At 39.1% G+C, this 19,132-nt stretch overlaps 2 protein-coding genes across 2 annotated transcripts; one reads left to right on the forward strand and one right to left on the reverse strand.

The window, feature by feature from the left end:
- The first annotated feature begins 3,754 nt into the window (after nt 1-3,754).
- Nucleotides 3,755-6,270, forward strand: LOC110905066. Its single transcript, XM_022150948.2, has 4 exons — nt 3,755-3,913; nt 4,923-5,170; nt 5,251-5,461; nt 6,039-6,270. The coding sequence occupies exons 1-4, from the start codon at nt 3,779-3,781 to the stop codon at nt 6,159-6,161; spliced, it is 717 nt and encodes a 238-aa protein (XP_022006640.1). The 5' UTR covers nt 3,755-3,778; the 3' UTR covers nt 6,162-6,270.
- Nucleotides 6,271-6,755: 485 nt separating this feature from the next.
- Nucleotides 6,756-8,141, reverse strand: LOC110905065 (peroxidase 66). Its single transcript, XM_022150947.2, has 3 exons — nt 7,803-8,141; nt 7,542-7,730; nt 6,756-7,432 (listed from the first exon to the last, which is right to left on the reverse strand). The coding sequence occupies exons 1-3, from the start codon at nt 8,004-8,006 to the stop codon at nt 6,884-6,886; spliced, it is 942 nt and encodes a 313-aa protein (XP_022006639.1). The 5' UTR covers nt 8,007-8,141; the 3' UTR covers nt 6,756-6,883.
- Nucleotides 8,142-19,132: the final 10,991 nt, after the last annotated feature.

The following is a 19,132-nucleotide window of genomic DNA, read 5'->3' on the forward strand; positions in this document are numbered from 1 at the left end:
GGCGGAGTTAATGGGTTAGCAGGGATATATAGCACAGGCTACGGTTCAACCCCGTCTTCGTAGCGTAAAAATGCCCCTCAACTCCGTCTCCGTAGTGTAAAAGTATCTATTAACTCCGTCTTCGTTATACAAAGGATATCTCTGAGCCCAAATTTTTTTTGGATACTTCTAAATTTAAAGGGTATGAGAATAATGAGAACCTAAATTTATTGTTTTATCTTTTTGTATTTTTTTTGGTCATTTTGTAAACCATGAGAGTATAATTTGTTTTAACTAGAGTAAGGTGGTCACGTTATTTTGTTCTCGGCCAAGACTAGTCAAAGGGAGGTATATGAGGTGTAATTTAGCTATTAGCTTGTGTGGATGGTGGGTACCTACTTGGCAAACCCAAATTTGCCATCTTAGGCCGTGGGGTATGGTGGGGCTTGGGTTGGGGCTTGGGTTGGGCATTTGGTGACACGTGTAAAGAGAGCCAGCCCACGGGGTGGTTACGTGTCCGCGGGGTATGGCGGGGCGTGGATTGGGCTTGGGTTGGGCGGGTGGCTATGCCATATCAACAATTATTTTAATATATATTTATATTTATAATTATACAAAAAATAAACATACCTATTTTTAAAAAAAAAAATACATAAACATACATAATAATTATCAAAATAAAAGACAGTCATTCTTCGTCGTCTTCGTCGGTTTCGAACCTAGGAATCGTTGAAACGTGTTCCACCAAATCAGCTCGAAGGTTCTGATGTATATCCCTTGACTTTATTAAAAATTCATTTGCCGCTTTATCTTCGTCTGTTATGTTACCTGGTTGGGGGTCATCGTCATCATAGTAGGTAACGACCGCTTTACCTTCATCCTCCAAAATCATGTTGTGAAGAATGATACAAGTGTACATCACGTTTCCAATCTGATCCTTGTTCCATAGTCGACATGGAATTCCCAATCGCCACCTTTTCTTCAAAACACCGAATGCTCGCTCGACGTCTTTACGTGCAGCCATCTGGACCCTGTTAAACTTTAATCACTTTGGATCTGTGGTACCGTGTTTTGTGAACGATTTTACAAAAACCCCCCACTCTGGGTAAATCCCATCAACTAGGTAGTACCCGTACACGTACTCAACCCCGTTTACAAAGAAACTTCCTTTGGGTCCTATACCATTTACCCGATCATTGAAAAGAGGCGAGTGGTGTATGATGGTAATATCATTATGTGAACCTGACATACCGAAGAACGCATGCCATATCCAAAGATCTTGGGATGCAACCGCTTCAAGCATGATGACTGACACCCCGTGAAATCCACTAGTGTGAGCACCTTGCCATTCGGTAGGACAAAGTTCCCAGGGCCATTTCATACAATTTAAACTACCTATCATCCCGGGTAGCCCATGATAATCAGCGTGATGTTCCAATATTTGTTGCATGTCACTGAAGGAGGGCTTTCTCAAATATCTTTTCTTATAAAGTTCTAGAATACACGAACAAAAGTTGTGAAGAGTTTCTCTAGCTACACGTGCAGACATTTTTAAATAGTCATCCATAATGTCCGAACTATTGCCGTATGCTAACTGCCTAAGTGCGGCCGTGACCTTTTGCCACGTACTAAATCCTAATTGCCCGGTTACATCGGGTTTTTGTTGGAAATAATCATATTTCTCCTCAAGATCTCTAGATATTCATAAAAATAAGTTTTTACTCATACGAAAACGACGCCTAAACATTTTTTCATCATACTTAGGTTCCGCTGAGAAGTAATCGCTTACCAACAAATCGTTAGCGGTGTGCCGTTCACGAGCGATGTACCTCCTCCTCCGTTTAGGTTGTTGAGTCTCTTCCTCATCGTCTTCGTCTTCCACGATAGCTTTCACCACCGCCGCGATCGTTTATAGAAATATTTCCGCACCATCGTCAGATGATGATGACGATTCACTATAACTTGAAGAACTCATGGTAATATTGTGTTTTATGTGTTTGATATTGTGTGAGAAAAATGTTAAATGTGGTAAGTATATATAAAGGAAAAAAGATTTTTTTTTTTTTTAAAATAGCCCCCAACGGCTACTTTGAATGGGCCACTCAGCAACCGCCATGTCACCTTGCTCCCCCGCCCCACGCCCGGCTTGAAACCCAAGCCCCAAGGGCCACGCCCCAAACCCAAGCCCACCCGGGGTGGTGACTTGGGCGTTTTACCCCAACCCACGCCAAAACTCCCGCCCCATACCCCACGGCCTTAGGATGGGTGATGTGGCCTTTGTCCCATAAGGAATTGAATTGTAATTCTCCTAAGAACGCCAGGTGTGGGGTTTGGGTTGACATGTGACAGAGATGGGCTCCGTCAGGTCACCCAAAAAAATGGGGTGTGGTAGCGGCATAGATTAGGGGCTTGGGTTGACATGTGGAAATTTATATAATTTTTATATTTTGACATTTATAAAATAAAACACACCACTAGTTTAATTTAAATAAAAAAGTTACATAAAATCGTAATAAATGAAAAAAAACAACTTAATAGATCCAAAAAAAATTAAAAAAACAACTTAATAAATCCTAATAAAATAAAAAAACTTCATAATAAATTCTAAAAAAATACTAAGTACGATAAATATTAAAATGGGGAACCTAAGGACATTTCGGGTTCTCATCGTACCTGTACTCGATTTTGTCGATCTCTACTCGATCGTCGTAGCTTAGGTCACCCGCAGGCACACAATCGAAGCATGCTTTAAACCGATCCAGGTGCGGTTTTAGCTCCCACCACTTATGTTGACACACGTTCAAGTTGTGACACGGGTTTCCAACATGTTGTTGGTATTCCTGAAACGCTCATGTCCAGTAGGCGGTTTGACCACGACGTAGCGTTCGTTGTGCGTCAACGATTGACGTCACTAGCGCTAGCTCCTCATCCTCGGTCCAATTAACCATTTTCGGTTTTGGGTTGGTTTTGGATGAAGATTTGTGTTTGAAGAAAGTAGATGTGAAAATTTTTGGGGTTTGGGGTGAGTATTTATAGGTAAAAATTAGTAAAAAAATTTAAAAGTTTGATTTACGTAGCGGTAACCGCCATGGCCAAGGCTAGCCCAAACAGCTATGGGTAACAGTCATATTTTGCTAGCCAATCCCAGCCTTCCACACCATCTAGCCAACCTGCCCCACGTCAGGCTTCATAACCACGTCAGAGGGCCGCTACCCAAGCTGACCCGGTGTGGCTAAAGCGGCGTTGATTTGATTCCCACACCCCAAACCCAACCCCACACCTCACGGTCTAATGGGTGGTGACTGGTGTCGGTAACAATAGATTTTTATTTGTTGTGCAGGTGAATTTTCTTTTCATGAATCTTATATTAAATATGAAGTAAATTAATATAACACTTTTATTTTTGGTAATAATAATAAAGGTGGTAATTTATATTTGTTTCAAATGGTTAAAGTTTTATAAAGTGATCTTGAATTACTTTATACTAGACTGTGTAAATATTTATTTAGTTTGGAACTGTATTATGTAGTGTGTTTGTGACTGTGATTGTAGGCTTATACGTGGGCCAAATTATTGGTGGTAATTGGACTGTGACAAACTTACAAAGTGTTTTAGGTATAAAACCTTAAGTTGGATTAGTTTAGCCCATTATTAATCTTGGGCCACTATTCATGTGTTATGAATGAGCCATAAACTTTGGGCCAACAAATATCAAATCAATTACCAGCCGGGCGGGTAATCGGGTATGGAGCATTAGGTTTACAAATGACCAGAATCAGAACAGAAGCAAACAACATTGATGAAGAGGATGGGGGATCGAAAGAAAGACGGAAGAATTGTGAAGAAATCGAAGACAACAGATTCAAATTGGCCACTCATTAAACCTAAATCTGATCTCCGTATCACTCGCCTTAAAGATCACGATCTCTTTACTGTACGTTTTCTTATGCTAATCACTTCACCAACAAATTTAACCTTTTTTAGCTGTTTAAGTTCATCTATTGATCATATATGTTATTTCTGTCTATTTGTTTAGCTGTTATTGTAGTTGAATGCATATCAATATGCATATTTATTAAAAAATTATCGTCAATTTGAGCAAATATTGAAGCTATGAACTTTAAGTGTGTCAGATTAGGGTTTTTGTTGTACTGACTGCTGAGTATATTTAGAATTAAGATACTTACATGCAGAAGATCTATTTCAGATATGTGATTCTCTTAACGAGGTACCGACTAGCGATTAATCGGATTGTCATGTGTATATATATATAATTTTTAGTTATATATATACACACAATTTTTATGTAATTTTTTTAAGTAGACATGTTTTAACCCCTCGTTGACCCATTGTTTAAGTAATTGGATGGAATTTATAAGGTTTGGTAATAGTCGTCAATAGTGGTCGCTATGGTCGCTATTGCGAATAGCATAGCGTACAGATAGAAGGTCGCTACAGGGTATGTGGCGATAAATAGTGGGATTTCAGTTTTTTATTAATATAAATAGCAATTAAATATAGCTATAAAATATCTGGATTCTACATTTTTGTTAAATATACAATTATACATGTACAATAGCGTATATACAAGGGTATTTTGATATAATATACATATAATTTTTAATTTTTTTTTCTAGTGTATCGCTATTTATAAAATAACGCCCGCTGTTTTATCGCTATTTGCTATGTAGCATATACGTACCTCATCGCCATTTGTTGCTATTCGCCATTAATAATCATGGGTTTGGTCAAAATTTGGCTGTAATAGGACCGCCGTTGACCGCCTAGCAATTAATCGGGCATTACTCATTGAACCTCCAATTAGTCATTAATCGGCGACTAATCGGAGCCGAGGCGGGATTTTTACAACCATGCGTCTAGATGCCCGTTCACTGGCACTCGTTTATCTACTTAGTGGTTCTTCTTTTGTTTAAGGTTTTCAGGTGCAGAACTTCTTGACAGCTGCTGAATCAAAGGCGTTTATTAAGGCTGCGGAATCGATTGGGTTTGTCCACCAAGGGAGTCTTGGCCCGACAAAAGGTGAAGCTTACAGAGACAATGATCGGATTGCTGTAAATGATCCTGTTCTTGCTGATACATTATGGGAATCCGGACTTAGCAAGCTGTTTTCTGATATTACTATTCGGGGCAAAGTTGCTGTTGGCCTAAACCCAAATATTAGACTTTACAGGTTTGTTTTAACTTGTCATCTCGGTGTCTGGTTACGGACTGTAACAATGTTTATAATGATTTAATTCGACTTATATTCAGGTATAAGGTTGGTCAACGTTTTGGCCGACATATTGATGAAAGTGTCGATCTTGGAGAAGGAAAGCGCACCCATTACACATTGCTAATATATCTCAACGGTAATGCGGAGTCAAAGCCAAAATCTGATGTGAACGGTTCACATGACTCGCTTGAACCTCTAGTTGGAGGTGAAACCGTCTTTTATGGACCAAGAAATAGCCTTGTAGCTGAGGTACATTTTTCTTCCCTTTCTTTTATATCATGCACGATTTACATTCCTCCACATCAGCATTAGGGGTGCAAACGAGCCAAGCGGCTCGCGAGCTACTCGAGATCGGCTCGAGAAAAAGCTCGAAACGAGTCGAGCCTTATCGAGTCCGAGCCGAGCTTGAGCCTCAAAACAAAGCTCGTTTGTTTATCGAGCCCGAGCTCGAGCCTCACATGTGAAGCTCGTTAGGCTCGTCGAGCCTTAGTGTAAACCAGCCGAGTCGAGCTGAGCTTATTTAAACTTGTTTACAAGTCGACCTCAAACCTAAAAATAAGCTTATTTAGTAAACGAGCCCGAGCCCGAGCTTTACCTATCGAGCTCGTAAGCCTAAAAAGTCTATTAATATTATTTTTATTTAATATACTAATTAATAGATAATAAACGAGCCGAGCCGAGCCGAGCTCGAGCTTGATAAAATACAAACGAGCCGAGCTTGAGCCCGAGCTCTCATAAGTTAATCGAGCTCGAGCCTAGCCGAGCTCGGGCTCGGCTCGGCTCGTTTGCACCCAAGATTCGGCGTTAATTGAATTGTGACTTTTAGGTGACTCCCACTCAAGGAATGGCCCTCTTTCATATCCATGGTGCCAAGTGTATGTTGCATGAATCGCGCAATGTTATGAAAGGCGTCAAGTATATCTTAAGGTCAGATGTAGCTTTTGCATGATGATTGACATGTTACATGTATAACATTTACATTGCTAGTATGTATATCATGATTATTGATATCATTCTTGTATTTTCTATTTTGATGATTATAATCTGCTTACTTTTCATTTGCCACAAGTTTTTGCTCAGCAGGAGGGGTGCAAACGAGCCGAGCCGAGCCCGAACTCGACTAGGCTCGAGCTCGTTTAACATATGAAAGCTCGAGGTCGGCTCGAAGGTAATTTTTCAAGCTCGAGCTCGGCTCGGGCTCGACTCGTCTAGTATTTTTTAATTATTTTTTTATTAATTATAATTATACATATAATTTTGTTATTTTTTTATATTTATATAAATGGTAAATATTATTATTTAAATTTATGTTTAATACATTAATAAAAAATATTTAAAAAGAAAGCTCGTTAAGGCTCGCGAGCCGGCTCGAGCTCGATAAGCGAAGCTCGGGCTCGGGCTCGTTTACTAAACGAGCTTGATTTTAGGCTCTGGCTCGAGCTCGTTTAAGCTCGGCTCGTTCGAGCTTTTTTTCTAGCCGAGCTCGAGTAGCTCACGAGTAGCTCGGCTCGTTTGCACCCCTAGTAGTGTCACATCAAAGATATAAACAAAAGGCAATAGGTCCGTTTTATTCATTTATTAAAACCAACAAAGGAAAACAACAAATTATTTAAAAAATTTGTATAAAAGTTTTATCTTTCTCTTCCATTCTTCCCTTTCTCTCTTCATGCCTCAATTTACGACGCTACACTTCACTCTGATTTCACCATCTTCTATAACACCTACATTTCCGAGTTTGACCATAGAAGCTGCGAATTCTTTGAAGAACAGTTTCTCATCTTTAGCATACGAATCCACAATCCCTTTAGTCCTGTCATCTCCATACAGTGCTTGGTCCGACCCAAACACGCCCTCACCCATAGTAATTCTTTTGTAATAGTCATTATCAAACTTTGAAGAAGTGGAATCCAAAAACTCTCCTGCGTTGCGATCTTTGTTTTGTAGAGGACATTTCTTTTTCAGGTTCATAGCAAACTCACTATTAAGCGTAGGATCAGTTGAGTTGTCTATGCGAGCACTAAATGAAGAACAGTGTGAAAACCCTAATGTGTGTCCACCTGAAAGTGTGACCAAATCTTTGACATTTAATCCTCTTTTAGCAAAACTTTGAATAAGTGTTGTGGCATTGGAAAATGGAGATGGGAGGTTTATGGTTTCATTAGCTTTCGACACTCTCCCGTCTTTCCTTCCTTTAAGCACCGGCCACCATGGACCTTGAGACTGGAGAAAATGGTAATATAAGAACATCAAACATGATGGTTTTAACTTCAACCGAGTGAAACGGTTTATGTGCCTAAATATAAAGGAAGAAAAAAGAATTAATGTGTACCATTGCTACTACATCTCTAGCAGCGATTGCTAATACGTCAGCACAAGAAACCGTGTGTGGGCATGCTTTTTCGATCTTTGCTTTGGCATCCTCAATTACATAAAACGATCGAACCGAGATATTTGGAGGCCCATCTTTTTCTGCTTTGTTTCCCGGGGTTGAGTCAAGCAACAATGATGCATCACATCCCTAAATATAACACGTGTTTAGTTCATGATGAAATAGTCGAAAAGGTTAATAATAGGTTATGTGAAAGCATACCCTAACAAAACAGTCATGGAAGAACATCCTAAGAAGGCGGGCTGGGACTTTAGGGTCGTAAATAGAGGCATTGCGAACTGTTTGATAGATGATATTCTCGGCCTGTGGACATGTTTGATGATAGTAATGAGCAGTAAGTGCTGCTTCTGAAAATGGAACTACAGTTAGTATGAGAACAAAGGCAGTAATTGGTGAAATAGCCATCTGTCTTTAGAAGAAGCAGAGGGCAGAGGATGATGAGTTCCATAGAAATTGTGGGAGTATTTGTAGTGCCTGAATTAAGTTGAAGATTGTAAAGTACTTTTTAAGTTACTCAAATGTATATCTAACAGCTTTGTTGGGCTTCTAAACAAAGACATAAAGAGTACAAGATAATAGGGGGATAATTGTTAACAATGGATATTATAGAGTTGCAGCCTTGCAGGTGTGAATAAAGAGTTTGTTAGGATGTGGCAATCAGTTAGCTGATGGTCAAATAAGACTATGGGGGTGGGCGGGGAGGACCACCGGTCAGGGCCTGATATTTCGAGGGGCACGTATTTTAAGAAAAAAACCAATATGTATATGTCAAATATTTTTTTAATAAGGTACACACATGCAAACACGGCAACAGCATTAGGTTTCCTTACAAAACTATTCTTATGGTTTAGATTAGTTATTAACCCTTTTGGCATTAAGTTTAGAACTTTAGACTACATGGTATGGTGATGGACCATCCTTGGAGGATGATCCGCCACGTAGGCGACACATCATAGTCCTCCCAAGGATGGATCATCCTCCAAAACTAGGGGGCATGGGAGGATGGTCCTAGTCATCATCCTCCACCACTTTTATATTTTTTTTATTTTTTTTAATCTTCAACTTTTTTTAAACATTTAACAAATAAAGTAACAAAATATTTCCATTAATATTAAAAAACATTACATAAACTTAAAAAAAAATTAAACTTAAAAAAAATAAACTAAAAAAAACATAAACTTAAAAACCTAAAGTTAAAAAAAAAAAACCTTAAAAATATCCTAACATATTAAAATAAGCTACTAGTCTTCGTCTTCCATGTGGTGGGCGGGTTCGTTTTGAGCGTTGTTCCAAATGTACTCCACCAAGTCTGCTTGTAGGTTGTGATGTGTGTACTCGTTACGTAGAGCGAAGGCGTTCAAATCTTGCTGTTCCTCAGTAAGTAACTGGAACAGAATTTCCAGTATACGCGTTTTCGTCGTAATCGCATATCGCTCTCCCTTTGTCTTCAATGATCATGTTATGAAGGATGATACAAGCGTACATAATGTGTCGTAACCTCCTTGGTGTTTGCGAACGTGCTGGAATAGAAATGATGTGCCATTTTTTTGTAGAACACCAAAAGCCCGTTCAATATCTTTTCTTGCGCCCTCTTGAAACTTTGCAAACTTTTTCCTTTTGTCGTCGGTCGGGTGCGGGATAGTTTTAACGGTTGTCGAGTACGTTGGGTATATCCCATCGGCTAGGTAGTAACCTCGCCTGTACTCCACCCCTGAAACCGTAAAGCTTGTGTCTGGACCTGTACCCGCCACTACATCATCAAAAATCTGTGACTGGTATATGATGTTGAGGTCATTGAGCGAACCAGGTAGACCAAAAAAAGCATGCCATATCCAGAGATCCTGTGACGCAACAGCCTCTAGAATGATAGTTGGATGTCCCTGATCTCCCCTAGTATACTGACCTTGCCATGCAACCGGGTAGTTCTGCCACTGCCAGTGCAAGCAATCAATGCTCCCGAGCATTCCTGGGAAACCATGTCTCTGTTCGTGTGCTTGATATAATTTTTGAACGTCGTTTGCGTTCGGTTTCCGCAGGTATCGCTTGCTATACAATTTGACAACCCATTGGCAAAACTTGTACAAACATCGACGTGCGGTTCTTTCAGACATCCTAATGTACTCGTCTAATGCATCTGGTGCGTAACCGTACGCAAGTTGGCGAATGGCCGACGTACATTTTTGTAAATTACTGAAACCCCTTTGCCCCCTAGCATCGTTTCGCAATGTAAAAAACGGATCAGACTGGGCATGTCACCTGCAATACGTAAGAACAGTTGACGACTCATGCGGAAACGACGTCGAAAAATCTCGGCTGGGTACACGGGTTCGTCGGCAAAATAATCGGCTACTAGTTTATCGTGGCCGGCTATAAATTTAGAACAAAACATAAATGAAATTAATTAAAACATACATTTTAAAATCTATATAAAACATAAGGAAAAAAAAAATACCTTCTTGGTCTCGGTTATATTTTGCTCGTCTAGTTAGCGGTTGGGACGACCCTTCATCGGCCGCCATGAACACCTGAGCCGCGTTCATAATCATGTTGTGCATAATAACATCCTCTTCCGAAGATGATGAATACCACTCGGACGAAGACGATGAAGACATAGAAGAAATTGAAGAAATGGAAGAAACGGGTGAAGCCATGATAATTTTTTAGCGAGAGATGGGGTGGTAGCGGGTAAAAAATGGTACAAAATATGATGATTTTTTTATAAAAAGGGAAGAGTGGTTTATAAAATGTGAGAGAGATGGGGTGGTAGTGGGTGAAAAGTTGTGAAAATAGGGGTTAAAGATGTGAGTATTTATAAAAATGAAAGTGAAATGTGGGGTTTTTAAAATATAGCCGTTTGAAAAATGTTTTTTTTTATTTATAACGGTCAAAAGGTGGGGGACCCACCTAATTTGCATCGTCGCAAACGGCTAGTTCCGGACGGAGAGGACGGGGACGGATGGGGGCGGCACGATGTTTGGACCGTCGCCGACCCGCGACGGGCCGGGGCCGACCCCCATACCGTGTAGCCTTAGTAAGCCCAATACCCAATTTCGTTAAGGCCTAAGGACACATTTTTTCAAGCTCAAACAGGGTACACGAATTCTTAGGGCCGGCCCTGAATAAGACAGTTGGTAAAAGATGTAGTAGTTGTACGTTTTGTACTTTGCTGCCTTTTTAGAAGGGATTTCTTGTACTTGGTTAAAACATTCTAGGCAACTTAGATTCTAACTATGTTTCTTTGTTTTTAAGTTTGTTTTGGTTCATATAATGAAACGAGTTTTCAGGACCTTTTGTTTGTGAACATGATGCTGTTTATTATGTGCATTTTATGCTTTTCGTTATATGGTTAACACCACACCGCACCCGCAAATAATATATTAGGGTGAAGGGAGTGGTTACCTATTTGGAATAGGTAAACTCCCCATTCACCCAATCAGACAGTGGCACGTCAATTTACCTATTTTGTTCATCTAATGCTCAAAAACGTTGGCGGTGGTTTACCTATCTTGGATTAGGTAAACTATTATTTAAAAAATAAAACATAATAAATGAAAATAGGAGGCAAAAGCTGACAAACATCCCTTCCCCTCATCGGTAAACCTTCACAGCTCAACCAACCTCACCGATCGGCAAACACCATCGGCGGCGGTGTTACCGATCGGTAACCCGCTTTACCGAGGTGTTAACCACACCACTCCGCTCACCCTTAGTGTATGTAAGTTTTTATACCCATAACAAGGGTTTTAATTTAGTGGATGATTAAAACTTTAATGTCATATTACTTAACATAAATCATCAACAAGGTTTTTTTTTTTATTAAAACCTTTTATAGCACATTACTTAATATAAATCATAATCAAATACATCAGTTCTATAAATAATTAAATACATTTATCATTCTTAGAATATAGTGTTTGACATGTTAAGAGAAAGAGATGGATATACTGTAAATTGTGTTTAATGAAAAATTAGTATACATTCGATGTTATTTTAATGAGTACACCAGATACTAAATTTTTATTGAATAAAATACCATATACTAAAGTTTTAGGAGTGTATAATTATATATGCGGTTGGAGGCTTGGGGCCTGGAGACAGCGAAAAGGCATAGAAACCACGAGTAAGTGGGTTCGCCTAATACTAGATAAAGCACATCCCAACACCTGGGAATACGATGACACATATGTTTTGTATGTGATTTCTAAAAGTGACACAATCACACGTATTAGAGTTTGTGTGACTTTTAGTGAAAAGAAAACCATTTCAAATATACCGGTTCTTTGCTCCCCTTTTCAAAACTTATAAATTAAACTAAGTTTAACCTTAAAAACTAGAACCTTATAAATAGAGGGGCCCTGTTTCAGCTTATAGTAATGGCCATCTTCCTTATTCATGGTGTCAAGTGTATGATACATGAATTATTCACTGTTACAACTTACAAAAGGTATCAACTATATCTTAACGTCATATGTAGCTTTTGCATGACGACTGACATGTTCAATATTAACATTGCTAGTTTGTATATCATGATTCTGTTATTGACTAATACCATTGCAAGGTATGAGACTTGTCTCACATCGATTGTATGGGCAACTGATGTGGGGTTTATATACCAAATGGGCTCCCTCACCCACCAGACTAGTGTTTTGGGTTGTGTTCTCCTGTTTGGTATGTAACAGATTCTTGATATCATCATTGCTATTTCCTATTTTGATGAATATTATCTGTTTGCTTTTCATTTGTCAAGCATATGTGCAAATGTTTTACTTATACACACCAATAGTCATCACATGAAAGATATAAAGAGGGCAATAGGTCACTTTTATTCATTTTGTTAAATATAACAAACTCAAACAAGTTTTTTTTAAAAATTGTAAAAAAAGTCTAATACTTCTCTTCCTTTTCCATGCTTCCCTTTCTCGCGTGAAAAAAGTCTAATACTTTTATTCATTTTGTTAAATTCACGACGTTACACTTCACTCTAATTTCACCATCTTCGATGACACCTACATTTCCAAGTTTGACCATAGAAGCTGCGAATTCTTTGAAGAACAGTTTCTCATCTTTAGCATATGAATCCACAATCCCTTTAGTCCTGTCATCTCCATACAGTGCTTGGTCCGACCCTATTCAACTGGTAATCAGAGGATTTTTATTATGTTTTCTATTGATTCAACTGATATTACAAAGAGTCAATTACACACAATATATAGAGAACCTAGGAGCCTATACAAGGAAACTTAATACACTGATTGATAGGGAGAAGATTATGGACAGTCTATGAAATCCCCAAATTATAGTGGTCAATATTAGACCCCAACTATAGCTCCATGAATCCAGCATTCCAAATTTAGTCGAATATTCTAACACTCCCCCTCAAGTTGTGTAGTGGGATCACCAATACCCAACTTGGATACAACTGATTCGAATGTTCTTGCAGCAATCGCTTTTGTCAGGATGTACGCCAGTTGGTCTTCGGATCTAACAAATGGAAGTTCGACTGTCCCATCTTCAATTTTTTCTTTTATGAAGTGCCTATCTATTTCAACGTGCTTTGTTCTATCGTGCTGTACCGGGTTCTCTGAAATCTTAATCGCAGCTTTATTATCGCACATTAACTGAGTTGGACACTTCAGAGGGGATCCGATTTCTTTCATTATCTTTTTAGCCAAAGTATCTCGGTAATCCCCTTAACGATCCCTCTAAATTCTGATTCAGCACTTGACAGTGATACTACTTTCTGTTTCTTACTCCTCCAAGTCACCAAGTTACCTCCAAGAAGAGTAAAGTAGCCGGCAGTTGATCGCTTGTCATTAGGATTCCCTCCCCAATCAGCATCTGTGAATACTTCAACATCAAGGTGGCCATTTTTCTTAAACAATATGCCTCTTCCTAGTGTGCGTTTGAGATATCGAATAATCCTCATTACTGCCTCCATATGGTGTTCTTGAGGATGATGCATGAATTGACTAACTACTCCCACCGCGTATGCAATGTCGGGTCGAGTGTGAGCCAGGTAAATCAATTTTCCCACCAACCTTTGGTACCTTTCTTTACTTGCTGGTTTGGCCCCTTCAATTATCTTTAGTTTGTGATTCACAACCATGGGAGTGTCATATGGTTTGCAATCCACCATGCCAACTTCAACTAATAAATCCAATATATATTTCCGTTGGGAAATATAAATGCCTCCTCTTGACCTAAGAACCTCGATTCCTTGGAAATACTTCAATCCCCTAAGGTCTTTCATTTCGAATTCCTTGAAGAGGTTTTTCCGAAGGGAGCTAATTTCTTCTTCGTCATTCCCCGTTATAATCATGTCGTCAACGTATATTATAAGACAAGTGACCAATTCCCCTCTCCTTTTGTAAAACAGGGTATGATCCCCATTACTCTGTTTGTAGCCATACTGCTTCATTGCCATTGTAAATCTCCCAAACCATGCACGCGGAGACTGTTTGAGCCCATATAACGCCTTTTTTAGTTTACATACCTCATTTTCTTGAAAATCATCAGAGAACCCTGTTGGGGCCTCCATATACACCTCTTCTTTCAAGTCTCCATGTAAGAACACATTCTTTACATCAAATTGATGAAGAGGCCAATCTTTATTCACGGCTATTGAAAATAAAACTCTGATAGTGTCAATCTTTGCAACCGGAGAGAACGTTTCAGAGTAGTCAATACCATATGTTTGTGTATATCCTTTGGCAACCAATCTTGCCTTGTGTCGCTCAATGGTGCCATCAGATTTATATTTTATATTAAACACCCATCTACACCCGACTGGTTTCTTCCCTTGTGGTAACATACACCTCTCCCATGTGCCATTCCTTCTTAGAGCTTCCATTTCGGTATTCATTGCCTCATGCCATTCGGTCATCTTCTTAGCTTCTTGAGCCGTTTTAGGAATTTGTTCAGAGAGAATAGTAGTTGAAAACGCCTTTGCAATCTTCGCCATTCCTTTCCTGTCAGTTTTTACCGGATATGTAGAAGCACGAGGAACATGTTCCGGTGAATACCGGTCAGGAGGAACCCCTCTATTTTTTCTTGGGGGAAGAACAAAGGTTTGAGTTTCAACAAATGAACTTCCTGAAATGTCATGATCAGTAGCATTTTGTGAATTATGACATTGTGAATTGTTTACCTCTTGATGGACATTTTCTTCGGCTGATTCGCTCGTAGTATCCATGACATTTATCTCTTGTTGGACATCGTCTTCGGGAGAATCATTGGTGGTAAAAACTGCCTCGTCAGTCTCTTTTGTGTTGGAAGAGGCGTGTTCGGTGGCGCCATCTACCGACTCTGTTGGAACATCCTCAGAGCAACTTTCATATAGCAACCAATCGAGTGATTCACTTACTTTCTCCCCCTGAGCACGAGATTGGTGGTCATAAAATCGGATTCTAAGAAGTCACAATCCATGGTGACATGGATTCGACGAGTAACCGGATTGTAGCACCTATATCCCATTTGATGGACACCGTACCCAACGAATACACACTTTTCGGCACACGGATTAAGTTTGTTTCGACTAGTCTTGGGGATATGAACAAACACCGAACAACCAAAGACACGAGGTGGTAAGGTCATAACAGATGGAATTTTAACTTGGGTGGCAAGCACTTGTAATGGAGTTTTATTTCCTAGACTTTGGGTTGGTAGACGATTTGCAAGATAGCAAGAGCTTCCGGCCAAAGAGAATGAGGGACTCTAGATTCAATCATAATAGCACGAGTTTTTTCAAGGAGAGTACGATTTTTTCGTTCTGAGGTGCCGTTTTGTTGAGGGGTGTTTGGACAAGTGGTTTGATGGATAAGACCATTTGCTTTGAAAAAAATTTGCATTGTTTGGTTGACGAATTCTGTTCCGTTATCAGAACAGAACGGAGAATCTGTATTTTTTTTGCCAAAATGAGTCAAAATCATTTTGTAAAAACAAACAAATATTTCTGGCACTTCTGATTTATGTTTCATGAAGTATATCCAATTCTTCATTCTGGAGAAATCATCCACAAATAAAACAAAGTACCTGATTTGATTGTTAGTGGAATTTGGTGCTGGACCCCAAACATCCGAATGGATTAGCGAAAAAGCAGAATCAACTCTAGTATTACTTTGATTAAATGAGACCCTATGATTTTTTGCAAGAATGCAGGTTTCACATTTCTCATGAATGGAATTATTCAAAAAAAGACTAGGAAACAAAATTTTAAGATAGCTAAAAGAAGGATGACCAAGTCGCCGGTGCCATAACCAAAGTTGCCTTTCGGTTGTTCCGTGAGCAAGCATGGCATGTCCCTTATGAACTACCTCATCAACATAATAGAGGCCTCCTCGTTCAGTACCACGCCTAATGATCTCCTTTGTACGAATGTCCTGTAAAATGCAAAAGGTTGGATACATAAGAACCACACAATTGAGTTGTTTTGTCACTTGACTGGCAGATAATAACTTTGAGGATAGTGAAGGAATGTATAAACAATTTTTAATTTCCATTTTTTCTGAAAAAGTAATTGACCCTCCCCCTTTGACTTCAACAATTTCTCCACTAGCAGTCTCAATATGGGACTTCTTTGGAGATGACATGTCACCAAAGTCTTTAGGATCATAGGACATGGTGTCCGTAGCCCCGCAATCAAAGATCCAGTTCATTGATTTCCTAGATTGGGGGTGAACATGGCAAGCTTTGGGCTTTTCATAAGTTTCATTTAAACATTCTTGGTCAAGCCTGTCAAAGAAAGAAGCATCTGGGGGAAAAAACTTGAAATTAATAAGAGAGGGGTTTGAGGTGTAACTCTCAAACCCTTTACCTCCAAGTTTTTCATAGGAGTCCGCCGCCATTCCACCAAAACTAGTGCCACTTCCTTTCCCTTTTTCAGACGGATCTTCACTTGCAGACGAGGCCCCTTTGACATCAGATCTGGAACGCTGTTTATTTTTCTCCTTATGACCATCCTCCCACCATTCAGGATAGCCAACCAGCTTGAAACATGTCTCTTTAGTGTGTTTCTTCATCCTGCAGTGAGTGCAATACAACTTGGATTTATCTTCTTTCTCTTTGGATCGGAATTTAAACCTCTGTGCAGAATCTTTAGCAGCCAAACCCATTCCAATTTCAGTCAAGTCACTATCAGAAGGGCCTGATTTTAGTATATTAAGCCAGGCTACTTCCCTTCGAATTGTAGCATATGCTGTTTCCACGGAAGGAAGAGGATCCTTTTTTAGGATATCTCTCTTGACAGGTTCCAGCTTGTCATCAACCGCCATTAGCAATTGATAGAGTCTTTGTTCTTGAGTCTTCTTATTGTAGATCTGAATGTCTTCTGGGTCCTTCATAGGGTTCGGATCTCGCCTATCTATAGACATCCAGATGTTCTGCAGTTTGTTCCACAAGTCTTCTAGTGTATCGGACCCTTGCCTTAATGAATTAGCCCTCTTATGAAGGTCAAACACCTGTAACGAATCTGTTCCAGAACCATATGTGGTGGCTAACCCATCCTAGAGGGCTTTTGCAGTGGGATATTGCGAGACATTATTCACCAAATTGGATTCAAGATTCTGGATAATCCATGTGAAAACACATTCATCATCTTGTTCCCACCTTGTATAAGTTTTGTCAGTTTTGGATGGAGGTGTTGGCTCCCCTGTAATGTGAGAACCTCTCCCCCTTCCCCCAATAGCTTTCTTCATCAGGGTTGCCCATAGGGCATAGTTGTCACCACCGAGTTTAATCCCCAAGGATAAATTCTCGGGGTTAGTTGTTTGTTGCTGTGTTCCGAGACCATTTCTCAGAAGGGCAGCAATCTGCATTGTTAATTCATCAGGGATTTGACTGACCACAGCTTCATTGTCACCCATCTCTAGTGAGGATGCTCAGAATTCCCAGAATCACACGTGCTCTGATACCATATTCAACTGGTAATCAGAGGATTTTTATTATGTTTTCTATTGATTCAACTGATATCACAAAGAGTCAATTACACACAATATATAGAGAACCTAGGAGCCTATACAAGGAAACTTAATACACTGATTGATAGGGAGAAGATTATGGACAGTCTGTGAAATCCCCAAATTATAGTGGTCAATATTAGACCCCAACTATAGCTCCATGAATCCAGCATAGACCCAAACACGCCCTCACCCATAGTAATTCTTTTATAATAATCATTATCAAACTTTGAAGAAGTGGAATCTAAAAACTCTCCTGCATTGCCATCTTTGTTTTGTAGAGGACATTTCTTTTTCAGGTTCATAGCAAACTCACTATTAATCGTAGGATCGGTTGAGTTGTGTATGCGAGCGCTAAATGAAGAACAGTGTGAAAACCCTAATGTGTGTCCACCTGAAAGTGTGACCAAATCTTTGACATTTAATCCTCTTTTAGCAAAACTTTTAACAAGTTTTGTGGCATTGGAAAATGGAGATGGGAGGTTTATAGTTTCATTAGCTTTCGACACTCTCCCGTCTTTCCTTCCTTTAAGCACCGGCCACCATGGACCTTGAGACTTGAGAAAATAGAGATAGAGGAACATCAAACATGATGGTTATAACTTCAAACGAGTGAAACAGTTGGTAAAAGATGTAGTAGTAGTACGTTTTGTACTTTACAGAACCAAACTCGTTCTGGTTAATATAATATTAATTTAGAAACAGGGGCGGATCTAGAGTCACCTAGGAGGTTCCTAGGAACCTGTTCGGTTTGAAATTTATAGTGTAAATTCATAAAAAAAATGATGAAGGAACCTTTAAATATTCTTTAGGGGAACCAGTAAACAAACACGTGTTCTGATAAACTGGATAAACTAGTAAGGCGCTTATACATCCTTGAGGTTTTGAGTTCGACTCCCGTCTCGAAGCTTTTTGACGTGCACCTCCCAAAAACGCATACACACTTTAAACTCTACAAATTGTTGTTTACTTGTTTTTAAGCTTTAATTTGTTGATTTTAAGAATTCAATTTTCTTCTACTTTCTATTCGCTTTGTTATCCTTATCAGTTGAATTCATACATTTATAATGAATGTAAAAGAGTGAAGGGAACACTTCAATTACATAACTATGGCATAAGTTAATGTGAACATAACAGTTTAAGCTACATGAAATCTGGGTGAATAAGTGTATACTTGAAGTTGTATTGTGTCACTAATACTCATTTCCATATGAGAGCAGTAAATGAAAAGTTTCATTATTGTATCGTATTTTTGTTATGAGATGAATCTTACCTGAGTTGAACCGTCGAACCGACCCGATTTTTTTTTTTTTTTTTTTTTACGTTTGAACATATGAAATTAGAACATTAAAAAGTGAACCCCTTGGAAAAAAATCCTGAAAACGTTGTGGGTGTGAGACTAAAATTTGTGGGTTAGTTCTAAAAAACAGGTTCGGGTTTAGCTCAGCTGCACTAGGGATAAATTCGAACATTTTCAATTTGTTTGGGTTGGGCCCAAACCCATACCTCAAATCAGTTTTAAAACTTTTTTTTGTTAAATTTTAATATTTATTATTCAAAATATAAACTAATATAATA

The sequence above is a fragment of the Helianthus annuus genome, chromosome 14 (genome assembly GCF_002127325.2).
Source record: "Helianthus annuus cultivar XRQ/B chromosome 14, HanXRQr2.0-SUNRISE, whole genome shotgun sequence".
NCBI classification, from domain to species: Eukaryota; Viridiplantae; Streptophyta; class Magnoliopsida; order Asterales; family Asteraceae; genus Helianthus; species Helianthus annuus.

Coding starts and splice junctions, on each gene's coding strand:
- LOC110905065 (XM_022150947.2), bottom strand. CDS start 8,006: ATGGCTATTTCACCAATTACTGCCTTTGTTCTCATACTAACTGTAGTT. Junction 7,731..7,802: donor TCCATGACTGTTTTGTTAGG/GTATGCTTTCAC, acceptor TGTTATATTTAG/GGATGTGATGCATCATTGTT. Junction 7,433..7,541: donor CTAGAGATGTAGTAGCAATG/GTACACATTAAT, acceptor CATTTTCTCCAG/TCTCAAGGTCCATGGTGGCC.
- LOC110905066 (XM_022150948.2), top strand. CDS start 3,779: ATGAAGAGGATGGGGGATCGAAAGAAAGACGGAAGAATTGTGAAGAAA. Junction 3,914..4,922: donor AAGATCACGATCTCTTTACT/GTACGTTTTCTT, acceptor TAAGGTTTTCAG/GTGCAGAACTTCTTGACAGC. Junction 5,171..5,250: donor CCAAATATTAGACTTTACAG/GTTTGTTTTAAC, acceptor ACTTATATTCAG/GTATAAGGTTGGTCAACGTT.